The sequence below is a fragment of the Phyllopteryx taeniolatus genome, chromosome 4 (genome assembly GCF_024500385.1).
Source record: "Phyllopteryx taeniolatus isolate TA_2022b chromosome 4, UOR_Ptae_1.2, whole genome shotgun sequence".
NCBI classification, from domain to species: domain Eukaryota; kingdom Metazoa; phylum Chordata; class Actinopteri; order Syngnathiformes; family Syngnathidae; genus Phyllopteryx; species Phyllopteryx taeniolatus.
This window is the reverse complement of record NC_084505.1, coordinates 27872776-27887964: the sequence shown is the minus strand read 5'-3', so window position 1 is coordinate 27887964 and position 15189 is coordinate 27872776. Positions and strand designations below refer to the sequence as shown.

The window sequence follows — 15189 nt, the reverse complement described above, 5'->3', positions numbered from 1 at the left end:
GTAGCGCCTAGATGATATTTCCCTATCATCAAAATGTAACTTTCATATCAATTCATTTCTTTCTGTATTTGTAGGCGCCACCTTGAATCCCTAACGAGCGCCCCAAATAATTCTCTTTTGAGTTTGAAAATGGTCACATGTAAACGGCCCCTTAGTTTTGGAAAGCAATAGCGTTAGCGCTCCTGACGCTCAATGTCGAACACGAACACTTGTGAGGATGTCACAGCTCACGTGGCGCTGTCATCGTCTCGGTGCTCACTGCGCTTGTCCACCAATGTAGGACATTTTCAAGTGTCAGCTGAGTGGCGGCTGAATTTGAGAGTTCTGATGCTTTTGGTTTGTTTGTTTGTCCTTGTGGAAGTTCAAGAATGATTTTGTTAACCTTGCGGTCAACCGACCAGTCTGCTCGCAGGCCGCCGACCGCTTCCAGTCATGGGATGGCATGGATGGTGCATTGCCCTTTTGTTTGTGTCCAATGTACAAAGTGCTGACATTGAACTGCTACCTGAAGAGAAATTACAGTAAATCTCTTTGAATGTTGACTCTCGGGGGGGGTGTTTATTTTGGGCTGTCCTATCGCGTCTATCCTAAAAGCTGATATCCAGTACTTGTAGCAAAACCCAAAACTTATTCTGCTTTTTGAATGGAAACAGGTGGAGCCCTCCACAGGCTGCACTTCCTGTATTCTGCCTGTCACTCGGAAAAAGAAACATCCCTGGTATAGATAGAGGAACAAATACTGTATATATTTGTACCAAAGGCACATTTTAATGACATCATTGCGTTGGTATTGAAATAGCATTTGACACAATCAAGTGCGGAAAACATTCATCACGTGGTGTCCGTTTTGATTGCAGCATTTCTGAAGGCGTCGACGGACGTTGACTTGCGCTCCCTCCGACATTTATCTGCCGATTCGGGTGACTTCTCGTCCAGTGCGCGGGGTCTGTGCGCATACACGCAACCGCTACCATTTATTATTTGGGGAGTTTGGAAAAACATATCTGTACAAAATCCTCCTCCTGCGATAAATCAATTTGACATTCATCTTTTGTACTGGATTCTGGCGTCATCCGTGTTGTGGCCTGTCGCTGTACATCCTCAACTACCGGCCTCGTAAACATATTACAGCACATTCATTGATTGTCGTCTTCAGTTTGAGAATCTTTGCAAAAAAGTGAATTGTTGGTGTGTAAATATAGCTCAAGTCAGCTGGGATAGATTCCATCTCTAAACAAGTTAGGCAGCTACAAAAATGGATGATTGTAGTGTTATGTCGTTTGCATATCACTCACGTGTGTTTATATCTGTATCTGCACTTGATATCCAATTACTTTGTCACGTTTGCACATTTTACTTACACGCACTTCCTATTACCGGTATGTTTTCTTTGTTAACCCGAACATTTACAACATCCTTTTCTGTCTTTTGACTAACACTGTTTACCTCGATATAAATGTACATGGAAAGTCAAGAATAACATACATAATGGCACGTAATATGAAGCAAGAGTGAGTGTTGTCCTTTGATTTGTTCGCTCCAACTCTTGTGAAATGCCAGCCACAAATAACGGCTGGCCAACTTCTGAAGGTCGACTGACGATATATAAGGGCAACTTGTGTTCACAAGTTGTTCACTGGACAGCAGAGGAGCTCTCATCTGCAGGTTTGCTCTCGCATTCTTTTGCTCTTCCAAATTGATGGGATTCACTCAGCCTTTTGTCTGCCTCTATTCAAAAGGTTTTTCTCAGTCCGTTGTCTTCAACATCTGACTTCTTCACCAAGATGCTGCCCCTGTCTTTACTTTTGTGTGCCATTGTGGCGCTGGCAACAGCTCAGGGTGAGGATCGGCAGACGCGGTCGGTGAATCCATCGGTATCGACTGCGTGTCTTCTCACCCGTTCTTTTCTGTTTGGCCAGACCGCAACCACACTAGATCGCTGGCAGCAGCCGGTTGTCCAGCTGGCTGGAGCCAACACAAGAACCGCTGTTTCTTCTTTGATGCGACACTCAAGACCTGGGTTCAGGCCGAGGTCATTCTACGCTGTTTCGAGATCGCTTGTCGAGATGTTTGAAAGTGTGTGCGAGACGTTTTTCTGGCTGTGCCCACTGCAGGCGCGTTGCCAGCAAATCGGAGGGAACCTCGCATCTGTAGCGAGCGATGACGAATATGCATTCATTCAGACGCTGACTCAGAATCCCACGTGGCTCGGAGGCTCAGATTGTCAAACGGTAATAAATCCCGCTGTCGATGAAACAAACAAGTATTTATGCCGGGACTCCGGTAAATGTACAACTTGATCATGGCTTTTCCAGGCCGGGGCCTGGTTTTGGATGGATGGTCAACAAATGAAGTGGAGATTCTGGTGTCCACTAAAACCAGACAACTTGCTGCCACAGTGCTGCATGCAGATGAATGTTGGCGGTAAGTCACACTCTTTGACGACTGAACGTTTGATGGTGATGACGATGAACGGTACACAAAGCAGTACTGGTGAATTCTTACTCCACTTCATTGTTATACAGTATCTTTACATTGTTCTTTATGTGGGTGGGAAGTCTTTCTGCTTTCAATGAAAAATGCTCAATACGATTCGCCTAACTGTGACGAAGAGATGACAGTTTACTTTTGTCTGCAGGGGATAAATGCTGGGACGATGTGCCCTGTAGCTCCACCCTTCCGTTTGTGTGCGCGAGGTCTCTTCAGGGGAATTAAAGTACGTATGCCCAGCTCGACTGTGGTTGCTGCCCCACGTTGAAAATGGCAGCTTGATAACGCACGAAGGACTCTCTTTCAGCAATGGAGTAACTGCACCTGTACGATCAATATTGCCAATATTGACCGTGGATGGTGACCGACTGGAGTTGGGCTGCAGCGATTGAGATGGAACCCGTTCATCCTTTCGTGTGTTGAGCAGAAATAAAATCTGAAGCATTGAAACCAACTGCATCTCGGGTCTGTTTTCAATCAAAGTGTTGCGACAAACGACATTGCACTGCACCTGCACATTGTACACGGGGGTGCCGCCGCCAGATGAAAAACATGCATTTGGTCCGACTGACACACAAAAGACAAAGCGGGAGGAGTTTACAGATGGAGATAGACGCACAAGGTCTGCGCTGAACGCTGCCTGTGATGAATGCGCATTGGTTTCTTGGCTCCGGAGCTCTCGGAGGCTGTGAGCGCACACCAAGTTGTGCAATCGGTTATCATTTGATCATTCGATATTCCGTTCGAACAAATGAACAAAGTGAGTCATTACTGTGATTCTGCCTGTATTGAAGAAGCATTTCCTTTCTCAGAGCTCAGATATTGTTCTTTGTTGCACTGTCGATTGCACTTGCATGATGACTCTATGATCTCGTTACTTAACGATTGAATCTTCGTGTGTTCGGAACTTCGTGGGTCGAGATACGCTGCAGCCGCTTCTCCCTTGCCGACCTCTGTGAGGGCTGTCTATCTGTAGCTGTACTAATTGTGTGTTTGTGTGATGCTCGTGTCAGGAATATGTGCAATGTTTTTAATTCATGTATTTATTTATTTCTTTTCAAAGAATGGCCCAATGATGTCTTTATTGACAATGCAGCGAGGCAAATAGTTTCTGCTATGCTTAAGTTCTTCAGCCAAGTTGAGATGCTGAAAGGAGTTGTGACAAATCAGGTCTTTGTTTTATGAGTTCTATCCTCCAAAAGGTATATCAGCTCTCGGGGCATCGTAACCAAATGCCCGAGGCACCTCGTCTGACTCCTCTCGATGCGGAGGAGCGGCGACTCGACTCGGGTTCCGTCCCAGATGACCGAGCTCCTCACCCCATTTTATTGTGATCTATCCAATTCTATTACTAGTAACATCCATCCATTCATCCATCCATCCATTTTCTGTACCGCTTTATCCTCACGCGGGGCGCGGGCCTGCCGGAGCCTATCCCAGCTTTCTTCGGGCGAACTGGTCGCCAGCCAATCGCAGGGCACATACAAACAAACAACCATTCATGCACTCACATTCACACCTACGGGCAATTTAGAGTCTTCAATCTACCACCCGCGCATGTTTTTGGGATGTGGGAGGAAAGCGGAGTGCCCGGAGAAACGCCACACAGGCGGGGCCGGGATTTGAACCCCGGTCCTCAAACTGTGAGGCAGACGCTCTAACCAGTCGCCCACCGTGCCACTACTAGTAACACGTAATCATAAATTTAAAATTCGAACAATTTGACATTTGTTCATCAGCAATACAGTTTGGAATATTGAAACGCTGCTGTGAAAACTGCTTTCTTTGCAGTTGGCAATCTTGTCATCGGTTTTTGAAGCTTTTAGCGATATAAGTTAAGGATGTGTATAAACGGAAGAGGAAAAAAAAAACACTGAGACCGATAAAACCAAGTCTTTACCCCTAAAAGCGGTGTAAACTGACACATACGTGCGCACACACATGCACACACCTTACTATCAAGATCGAGGTAAATACCCTCTTTTGTTGGTTATTTTCAGAAGCACTATTTTGAATCTTAATGGGTAATCAGGTTTCCGTGCAGACCTTTTCTCATTCAGATTGAAACATGCTGATGCTTTCAACACATATTTATTCAAACTGATCTACTCTTATGTAGTTAATGAAAAAACATCTGTTGTGAAAAAAATAAAGTGATGGTAAGTAAATATAGTTCAGCTATTGAGTCCAAGTGAAGAACCTCATCATCGAATGTGACTGATGTCAAAATATGACTTGGCGACGAACAAACTCCATTTTCTTATCACATGGGGCACTTGAGCAAATCACCAGACGAACAAATATTTTGCATGGACAAGCTCTCACATGACTTTAAACCGGATACACTCGCTTGAAGTGTGGGCGCCCTTTGCACAATGCTCATTGCACCGGACTATTGCTATATTAGTCATTCCAACTGCTCTAAGTGCTAGAGGACTCTGCATCTTTGGCACAATTGTCCCAAAAAATAAACATTAAAACATTTGAAAAATGTACCGGCATTATAAGATAGCTATTAACCCTTTATTGCTCAGTGACTGTTTTTTTGTTGTTGTCAATGTCTTTATGTCTCAAAATTGTTCTCTGTCAATTGACCGTCTGTTGTCGTACGAGAGCGGCTCCAACTACCGGAGACAAATTCCTTGTGTGTTTTTTTAGAAATACTTGGCAAATAAAGATGATTCTGATTCTGATTCTGACAAAGTTAGAGAGAGCAGACTTGGATGGTTTGGACGCATCCGGAGGAGGGAGAGTGAGTATATTGTCGGAAGGGTGATGAGGAGGGAGAACTCCAAGAAGACCAGAGAGAAGGTCCATAGATGGAGTGAGGGAAGACATGAGGCCAGTTGGTGTTCGAGAGGAGAGGAGGATGCAGGAGACAGGTGAGGTCATGTGAGTACATTTTCTCATGAACTATTTCTTTATATTTCCATCTGTTTCCTCCTTTTTGAAAAGCTTGAACTTGGGAATGGCCTTACGGGAATGTAAGGTGTGTCGAAAATCAGTATCAAGTACGCATATATGGCTTGCTTGCACATGGCAGGAAAATATGAAATATGGCCTTCGTGAAAACAAGTTGCGACATCTCTGCCCGTATTCTAAATTGCGGATGCACGTTTAGACTACGGAATAGTCTTTTGAATCTTATAATGTCATATTCATAAAACTCAAACATCTTCAGCATCATCTTCTTCTTCTTCTTCTTTTCCTTTCGGCTTGTCCCGTTAGGGGTCGCCACAGCGCGTCATCCTTTTCCATGAGAGCCTATCTCCTGCATCCTCCTCTCGAACACCAACTGCCATCATGTCTTCCCTCACGACATCCATCAACCTTCTCTTTGGTCTTCCTCTAGCTCTCTTGCCTGGCAGCTCCATCCTCATCATCCTTCTACCAATATACTCACTCTCTCTCCTCTGGACGTGTCCAAACCATTGAAGTCTGCTCTCTCTAACTTTGTCTCCAAAACATCGAACCTTGGCTGTCCCTCTGATGAGCTCATTTCTAATTTTATCCAACCTGGTCACTCCGAGAGCGAACCTCAACATCTTCATTTCCGCCACCTCCAGCTCTGCTTCCTGTTTTCTCTTCAGTGCCACTGTCTCTAATCCATACATCATGGCTGGCCTCACCACTGTTTTATAAACTTTGCCCTTCATCCTAGCAGAGACTCTTCTGTCACATAACACACCTGACACCTTCCTCCACCCGTTCCAACCTGCTTGGACCCGTTTCTTCACTTCCTGACCACACTCACCATTGCTCTGTACGGTTGACCCCAAGTATTTAAAGTCCTCTACCCTTGCCATCTCTTCTCCCTGTAGCCTCATTCTTCCCCCACCACCCCTCTCATTCATGCACATATATTCTGTTTTACTTCGGCTAATCTTCATTCCTCTTCTTTCCAGTGCATGCCTCCATCTTTCTAACTGTCCCTCCAGCTGCTCCCTGCTTTCACTGCAGATCACAATGTCATCTGCAAACATCATGGTCCACGGGGATTCCAATCTAACCTCATCTGTCAGCCTATCCATCACCACTGCAAAAAGGAAGGGGCTCAGGGCTGATCCCTGATGCAGTCCCACGTCCACCTTAAATTCTTCTGTCACACCGACAGCACACCTCACCGCTGTTCTGCTGCCCTCGTACATGTCCTGTATTATTCTAACATACTTCTCTGCCACTCCAGACTTCCGCATGCAGTACCACAGTTCCTCTCTGGGTACTCTGTCATAGGCTTTCTCGAGATCTACAAAGACACAATGTAGCTCCTTCTGACCTTCTCTGTACTTTTCCATCAACATCCTCAAGGCAAAAATTGCATCTGTGGTACTCTTTCTAGGCATGAAACCATACTGTTGCTCGCAAATACTCACTTCTGTCCTGAGTCTAGCCTCCACTACTCTTTCCCATAACTTCATTGTGTGGCTCATCAACTTTATTCCTCTATAGTTGCCACAGCTCTGCACATCACCTTTGTTCTTAAAAATGGGCACCAGTACACTTTTCCTCCATTCCTCAGGCATCTTCTCACACACTAGAATTCTATTGAACAAGCTGGTCAAAAACTCCACAGCCACCTCTCCTAGATGCTTCCATACCTCCACAGGAATGTCATCAGGACCAACTGCCTTTCCATTTTTCATTCTCTTTAATGCCTTTCTAACTTCCCCCTTACTAATCATTGCCACTTCCTGGTCCACCACACTTGCCTCTTCTACTCTCCCTTCTCTATCATTTTCCTCATTCATCAACTCCTCGAAGTATTCTTTCCATCTACCTAGCACACTGCTGGCACCAGTCAACATATTTCCATCTCTATCCTTAATCACCCTAACCTGCTGCACATCCTTCCCATCTCTATCCCTCTGTCTGGCCAGCCTGTATAGATCCTTTTCTCCTTCTTTAGTGTCCAACCTGCCATACATGTCATCATATGCCTCTTGTTTTGCCTTTGCCACCTCTACCTTTGCCCTGTGTCACATCTCAATGTATTCCTTTCGCCTCTCCTCGGTCCTCTCAGTGTCCCACTTCTTCTTAGCTAACCGTTTTCCTTGTATGATTTCCTGTACTGTGAGGTTCCACCACCAAGTCTCCTTCTCTCCTTTCCTGCCAGAAGATACACCAAGTACTCTCCTGCCTGCTTCTCTGATCACCTTGGCTGCAGTGGTCCAGTCTTCTGGAAGCTCTTCCCGTCCACCGAGAGCCTGTATCACCTCTTCCCGAAAAGCTGCACAACACTCGTCCTGTCTCAGCTTCCACCACATGGTTCTCTTCTCTGCCTTTGTCTTCCTAATTTTCCTCCCCACCACCAGAGTCATCTTACACACCACCATCCTATGCTGTCTAGCCACACTCTCCCCTACCACTACCTTACAGTTGGTAACCTCCTTCAGATTACATCGTCTGCACAAGATGTAATCCACCTGCGTGCTTCTACCTCCGCTCTTGTAGGTCACCCTATGTTCGTGCCTCTTCTGGAAAAAAGTGTTCAGTAGAGCCATTTGCATCCTTGTTGCAAAGTCTACCACCATCTGTCCCTCCAAGTTCCTTTCCTGGATACCGTACTTACCCATCACTTCTTCATCATCCTTATTACCTTCACCAACATGTCCATTACAATCTGCACCAATTACGACTCTCTCTCTGTCTGGGATGCTCAGAACTACATCATCTAGCTCCTTCCAGAATTTCTCTTTCACCTCTAGGTCACATCCTACCTGTGGGGCATAGCCACTAATCACATTACACATAACACCCTCAATTTCAAATTTCAGCCTCATCACTCGATCTGATACTCTTTTCACCTCCAAGACATTCTTAGCCAACTCTTCTTTTAAAATAACCCCGACTCCATTTCTCTTCCCATCTACACCATGGTAAAATAATTTAAACCCTGCCCCTAAACTTCTAGCCTTACTGCCTTTCCACCTGGTCTCCTGGACACACAATATATCAACCTTTTTCTCCTAATCATCATGTCAACCATATCATGCCGATATGACACCCCTTACTTTCCTTTGTTTGCACGGTTTACTTTTCCCTTTTTATCCGATATCTGAATGATGCCATTGGACTCTTGGTTTGTATTTAAATAAAGATTACATTTGTTTTTTTGTTTTTTTTTTACAACAGAAAGCCTATCTTTTTTATTTATTGGAAACTGTTTGCCGCGATGTAAATGTAAGTGTAAGAGTAGCATTTGTGTAGTTCAGTGAAATTGTGATACTGGTAAATAAGTAGCAGTGACACTTTGATAAATATGAAGCAATTGCAGTGCAATGAGACCCGTGAATGTATGGCTGGCAAGCTTTTGCAGGCTACCTGCCAGGATATAAGAGCAGGTCTTGTTCACAGAACACCAGAGTGAGGAGGAGCTCTCATCTGCAGGTTTGCGCTCACATTCTTTTCATCGTCTCTCTCACCCAGATTGCTATGATTCAGTGAGCCTTTTGAATCATTTCATTTTAATAGTTTGTCGTCAGGTCCGTTGTCTTCGACATCTGAATTCCTCTCTAAAATGCTGACTGGGGGTGTAGTTTTGTGTGCCATTGCGGCACTGGCTACAGCTCAAGGTGAGTATTAGTGTGCATGTGGTTGGTGAATCCATCCGTAGCAATGAAGCATTGCGAACCACACTGACGCGTTTGCAGCAGATTGTCCACCTGCCTGGACCGAATACAACAAGCGGTGTTTCTACTACGATGCGACAGTCAAGACCTGGGTTGAGGCTCAGGTCATTGTCGCTTTTTAGACGCTCGCGTAGTTGTCGGCTTGCACGTCTGTGAAAGAGGCGCGTTTGTGTGCAGGCACATTGCCAGTTGTTCGGAGGGAACCTTGCATCTGTACACAGTGACGATGAAAATGCATTCATTCGGACGCTAACCCAGGGAACTACGTGGCTTGGAGGCTCAAATTGCCAAACGGTAATTCATCATTCTAGAGTTCATTTTGCTTTTTTTTAAGATGGCTTACTTCAACATGACTTTTACAGACGGGAGCTTGGCTCTGGATGGACGGTACACAGATGCTGTTCAGATTTTGGTGTCCACTAAAACCAGACAATGACCTGACACAGTGCTGTCTACAGACGAACACTGGCGGTAAGTCAGTGTTGGCGCACAGCACAAAGCTTTCCTGGTGAAATCTTGCTTCATTCTTCTTCTTGCGGGTGTGAAGTATTTGTGCTTTAAATCCAAAATGTTCAACTTGATTTACTCGACTGTGCATAAGAGATGACTGTTTAATTTGGTTTCTAGTAAACAAATGCTGGGATGATGTGCCCTGTAGCGCTGCCCTTCCGTTTGTGTGTGCAAGGCCTCTTTAGGGATTCCAGGTATGTACATCCAGCCCGACTCTTGTTCGAGGAAATAACGTCTCAGTAACACACAAACAGGCCTTTGATGGCGTTGAAAGAAAGGAAGGATCGAGGCTGAAGCTCAACATGCTGCGATGAGACGTGTAGCAGGGATTTTTTGTTTCCACTTGATGTTGCTCATGTTAAATATAATTCCACGCACACTCCAGTTACATTCGCAAGAAGAGTACAACGATTGATGGAATGAATTATACGAGTTCAGGCGTAGTCAAGGGTTTTATTGCTCGATAATCGTATCGTGGGGGAAAGATTGTATCAGGTCGCAGGCGCATCTGTGTTTGTTTGCAGGAGGAAAACGCAACGGATGAGAGCAGTTGCGACCTGTGCTCGCACAGGATGCGGTGACGTCACCGGAAGACACGCCCGTGGAGGCAAAGGAGACCAGATCGGAGAGGAAAGCAAGACCAGGATCCGAACCCGTTGCAGACTCCAGACTCTTACTTTTGCTATACCTTAATTATACATTTTGTAATTGTTAGTTCATAAATCGAGGACCGTGAATCCAAAATCTGAGCAAGATCTGGAGTCATGTTGGACTACATGGACACGCATCGCCCCTTCAGATTTAGATTGTCATCTCCGTTTTTAGCTTACACAGAAACGAGATGGAACTGATTCATCATTTCATGTTATGCACTTAACAGTATGATATGAGTAAAAAAATAAAATGAAAAATCTGAAGCTCTAACTATAATGCTCCACGTTTGTCCTTTCGAGTTGACATGGCTTGCTCACATTTTGGCCAGCATCAAATCGTGAACACCAGGGCACGTCTGCTCAGTTAAAAATGCGGAGTTAAAATGTTTTTTGTTTTTTTTTATTAAAAATAATATAATATAATATAATAATCACTAACACTTGTTTAAGCTGTCAATATGAGCTGATGGTAGCACACAAGCAAAATGATCTAAGAAATGTTTTTTGTTTTTTTTAAAAAGCATGATGTTTCCACCCCCATGCTTCACAGTAGCTATGGTGTTCTTTGGATGCAACACAACAAGTCGAGTTTTTACCAAAAAGTTCTATTTTGGTTTCATCTGACATTCACCCAATCCTCTTCTGGATCATCCAAATGCTCTTTAGCAAAACTTCAGACGGGCCTGGACATGTACTGGCCGTAGCAGGGGGACACGTATGGCACTGCAGGATTTGAGTCCCCGGCGGCGTAGTGTGTTACTGATGGCAGCCTTTGTTACGTTGGTCCCAGCTCTCTGCAGGTCATTCACGAGGTCCTGGAATTTTTGATCGAGAGAGATCATCAGTGGTCTTGTACGTCTTCCATTTTCTAATAATTGCTCCAACAGGTAATTTCTTTACACCAAGCCGCTTACCTATTGCAGATTCAGTCTTCCCAGCCTGTTGCAGATCTACAATTTTGTTTCTGGTGTCCTTGGACAGCCCTTTGGTCTCAGCAATAGTGGAGTTTGGAGTGTTACCGTTTGATGTCTTTTATACTGATAACGGGTTCAAACAGGTGCCATTAGTACAGGTAATGAGCGGAGGACAGAGGAGCCTCTTAAAGTTGTTACAGGTCTGTGAGAGCCAGAAATCTTGCTTGTTTGGAGGTGACCAAAATTCTTACTTTCCACCATAAATTGCTCATAAATTCTTTAAAAATTAGACAATATGATTTTCTGGATTTTTTTCTCATTTTGTCTCTCATAGGTGAGGTATACCTATGATGAAAATTTTAGGCCTCATCTTTTTAACTGGGAGAATTTGCACAATTGGTGGCTGACTAAATACCTTTTTGTCCCACTGTATGCGATATGATTGACACCTCAGTCATGCCTTCTTCTCTGCTTGCTTTTCCTTGAGCGTGCTGGTTTCTTGCCAATCAAATTATTAGAAGCACAAGATTGAGCAGACCCCCCCCCCCCCCCCCCCCCACAGACCATTTTACTCACGTACCACTATCGGGTCATACTGACAGTTTTGACATACACGACCCCCTTTTGGTGTTTCTTCAGTTTTGGACTAAAGACGACAAGCCTGCGCTTGTTTAAGTTGAAAAGAGTTTTAAAGGAATGATTAAAGAAAACAAAACAAAGGTGATGAAACAATCTTCCAACTTTATTGGTCTTCAGAGAATATACTGATGGATTTCAAAAGGACGTTTCTGGTGTCTATCAGGGAAGACGTGTTGGTTCGTTAGGGCCACCACAACAGCTTGAGGTTTAATTTCAAGCACAGAAAATCTTGCTTTTCTGACCCGGAGTTCAGATTCCAACTTTACTTATCCGATTCCACGACTGTTCCTTTCTCAGACACATAAATGCCATCCAAGAACTTTCTGATGTCCTTGTTTTTGACTGTGGTGGCCTGCTGGATGAGAGCAGCTGGAAGAACAAAGTTTGGGTGAAAAATTGGAATGGCAAACATCATAGAATATGAGCAGAATATTACAACAACAGAATTTTTTTTACATTTGCACTCAGAGTGAAATATTCCGTTTCAATTGATTTACAGAAGATTGTTTTGTTATGAGTGAAAGCTTTTTTTTATGGTCACATTGCAGAATGCATTAGAAATATTCTATGGCATAGATGTCAAACTCAAGGCCCGGGGGCCAGATGCGGCCCGACACATCATTTTATGTGGCCCGCGAAAACAAATCATGCTCGGCAACTTCCGTGATTTTTGCTCAAATCTGCCCTACCAATCTAACAAATCTACCCAAATTGTCATAATAATAAACAATGTTGCGATATTGCATTTTTCTGTTACCAAACCCTCCTTCTACAGCAACTTAAACAATACATTATCCTTGTCTTCTGATTTCAAAACTAGTTATCCCTCAATTTGTTGTGTAATGGTAATAATGTGATTGAGCGATGAAACATTTATCTGGTTTCACTATTCTAACGGCCCTCTGAGGGAAATCATAACTACAATGCGGCCCGAGACAAAAATGAGTTTGACACCCCTGTATGGTGAGAAATGTTCAAAAATCTATTTTCCAGATCACAAAAATAGAAACTGCTCAGCGTCTTTACTAGAAGCACCCTGGTGATTCGAAATTATCTCTTGCTGTTATTCGTAGTCAGTTTAGTTTATTTGACTGATCAATTCTAAATACTATAATGTGTGCACGGTGTGTGCACACAAGGACCGCTGCGGGACCAGGACCCCAACGTACCGGAATTTGACACCAGCTCAATATCGTTGCCCTCCAGCACCAGCTCGTCCTTCTGGGCTGCTGAGACTGTGCACATCACACCTGGGAGAAGCATAACAGGGCGATCGTTTTATTTGAGCGAGAAAGATGAATCAAAACACAGCCTTGAACAGCTTCATGGTACTTTAATCAGTTAGTTTTCATCAAACAAATATGAAAACTAGAAACCCGGTTGAGCGTAGACGTTGAAAAGACAAGTTGTCCTCTTGCTGGGCATACTTTGTACTTTTTCAATTGCATCTAACACCGCTTAAGTTGACCAGCTACAGCAGAACATCAACGATAACCACTGAAGCACAGCAGGAACACAACTTCACTAAATAGAGCCCCTTTTACGCAGACCACCAAAGCCCACTTTTCCAGCTCGATCTACCCGATGTGGGGTGGGCGTTGAAGAATGCTTGCAAATGTCTCACTGGCCACTGTCCATCCATCCATCTATTTTCTACTGCTTATCTGAAGTCGGGTCACGGGGGCAGTACCTTTTGCAGGGACGCCCAGACTTCCCTCTCCCCAGCCACTTCGTCCAGCTCTTCTGGGGGGATCCCAAGGAGTTCCCGGCCGGGCCAGCCGAAAGACAGTCTCTCCGGCGTGTCCTGGTTCGTCCCCGGGGTCACATTCCGGTGGGACGTGCCCGGAACACCTTACCAGGGAGACGTCCGGGAGGCATCTGAATCAGATGCCCCGGCCACCTCATCTGGCTCCTCTCGATGTGGAAGAGCAGCGGGTCTACTCTGAGATCCTCCTGGATGACCGAGCTTCTCATGCTGTGAAGGAATCTCATTTCGGCCACTTGTATCCGGGATCTCGTTCTTTGGGTCACAACCCCCAGCTCGTGACCAAAGGTGAGGGTAGCAACGTAGATCGACCGGTAAATCGAGAGCTTCGCCTTTCGGCTTCGCTCCTTCTTTACCACAACGGACAGATACAAAGTCCGCATCACTGCACCGATCCGCCTGCCGATCTCCCATTCCATTCTTCCCTCACTAGTGAAAAAGACCCCAAGATACTTTAACTCCTCCACCTGGGGCAGGATCTCATCCCCGACCCGGAGAGGGCACGCCACCTTTTTCCGAATGAGGACCGCGGTCTCAGATTTGGAGGTGCTGATTCTCATTCCAGCCGTTTCACACTCGGCTGCGAACTGCTCCAGCAGTTAAACGCAATCCATGTTTCCGATCATCTGAATGCCCCAAGCCACAACAGCCGTGTGACTGAGCACTTCGGCAAGAACTGCTCCAAAAACTCAGCATGCCGACCCTTCAGAACATCCACGCAGTGTGTTCACACTCAAGTGAGGCAGAGTTCACAAAAAGCTAGCAAGTCTCAGTCAATGGTCCACTTTCACCAATCCACATTTATAACTGCAAAGAAAAGTCCACGAAGCTGGAAAGAAACATCCTGAACAGGGATGGGCAACTAGCGGTCCACATCACTCCAAGGGGCCCCATGATTAATTTCTCAACATTATAAAAATGCTTCACCTGATCAGTTTCAAGTTCTACAATGTACACCACTAGATGGCAGACATCGTTTAGTAGCACTTCCACCGGTTTGTCTCTGTTCGAGAATAATAGAGAAACGCTGGCAGCCATGATTATTTTGGTGGCGATGATGAGTCGCACAAGTAAACGGACACTCTTTCAACATGGAGACGAAGGACGATTTATTGCGCAATTACCAGGAAAAGCACGCTAGCATATCCTAGTGAGATGTCAAGTAATGCTTACCATCCAACAGAACTGACCGGGATGTTACTTTATCACACACCACGTCAAAGTCACCGTTTCATGTTAAGGCAATCCCATTTATATATAAACAATCCCATTTATATATAAACAATTCCGTTATAGTCCCCGTCATGTGGAAATAGGTCTTCTAAATTTCACACACCACGGGCAAGAGTGTTGTTAACAAACCTGCCAAATTCATAAAAGTATCTAAAACATGAAAATGAAAAGGAATGAAAATCATGCAAAATCAAGTCGTCGTCTCCGCTCTCAAATGCTGAATACACTGAAAGCAGGCCCCGCTCAACAGTAAAACAAGTCGAATACCACCGTGTGTAATACCATCGAATACGTGATAGCGGTGGTATGACGACACGGATTAAATCGGTCCAGTCCCCACTGACGTCGGGTACCAA

The 15189-nt window shown here is 44.8% G+C and overlaps 2 protein-coding genes and 1 long non-coding RNA gene across 14 annotated transcripts; 2 read left to right on the top strand and 1 right to left on the bottom strand.

Moving 5' to 3' along the window:
• Positions 1 to 1520: 1520 nt before the first annotated feature.
• Positions 1521 to 2944, top strand: LOC133477018 (type-2 ice-structuring protein-like). Its single transcript, XM_061771225.1, has 7 exons — positions 1521 to 1665; positions 1740 to 1839; positions 1920 to 2032; positions 2115 to 2231; positions 2316 to 2424; positions 2639 to 2716; positions 2798 to 2944. Exons 2-6 carry the CDS (start codon positions 1785 to 1787, stop codon positions 2713 to 2715), a joined length of 471 nt encoding a protein of 156 aa, XP_061627209.1. The 5' UTR covers positions 1521 to 1665; positions 1740 to 1784; the 3' UTR covers position 2716; positions 2798 to 2944.
• A 5390-nt stretch (positions 2945 to 8334) lies between these two features.
• LOC133477016 (type-2 ice-structuring protein-like) lies at positions 8335 to 10553 on the top strand. 12 transcript variants are annotated; one of them, XM_061771224.1, is made up of 5 exons: positions 8335 to 9062; positions 9141 to 9223; positions 9297 to 9413; positions 9482 to 9590; positions 10154 to 10553. In XM_061771224.1, exons 1-5 carry the CDS (start codon positions 9008 to 9010, stop codon positions 10171 to 10173), a joined length of 384 nt encoding a protein of 127 aa, XP_061627208.1. In that variant the 5' UTR covers positions 8335 to 9007; the 3' UTR covers positions 10174 to 10553. The 12 variants fall into 12 exon arrangements, 3 of the variants coding, with proteins under 3 accessions (XP_061627208.1, XP_061627207.1, XP_061627206.1); XM_061771223.1 differs by having other exon boundaries at positions 8346 to 9062; positions 9144 to 9223; positions 9747 to 10553; XM_061771222.1 differs by having other exon boundaries at positions 8346 to 9062; positions 9747 to 10553.
• Positions 10554 to 11917: 1364 nt separating this feature from the next.
• LOC133477015 (uncharacterized) lies at positions 11918 to 15155 on the bottom strand. Its single transcript, XR_009788205.1, has 2 exons — positions 13005 to 15155; positions 11918 to 12204 (listed from the first exon to the last, which is right to left on the bottom strand). It is a non-coding gene; the product is annotated as an uncharacterized LOC133477015 (long non-coding RNA).
• Positions 15156 to 15189: the final 34 nt, after the last annotated feature.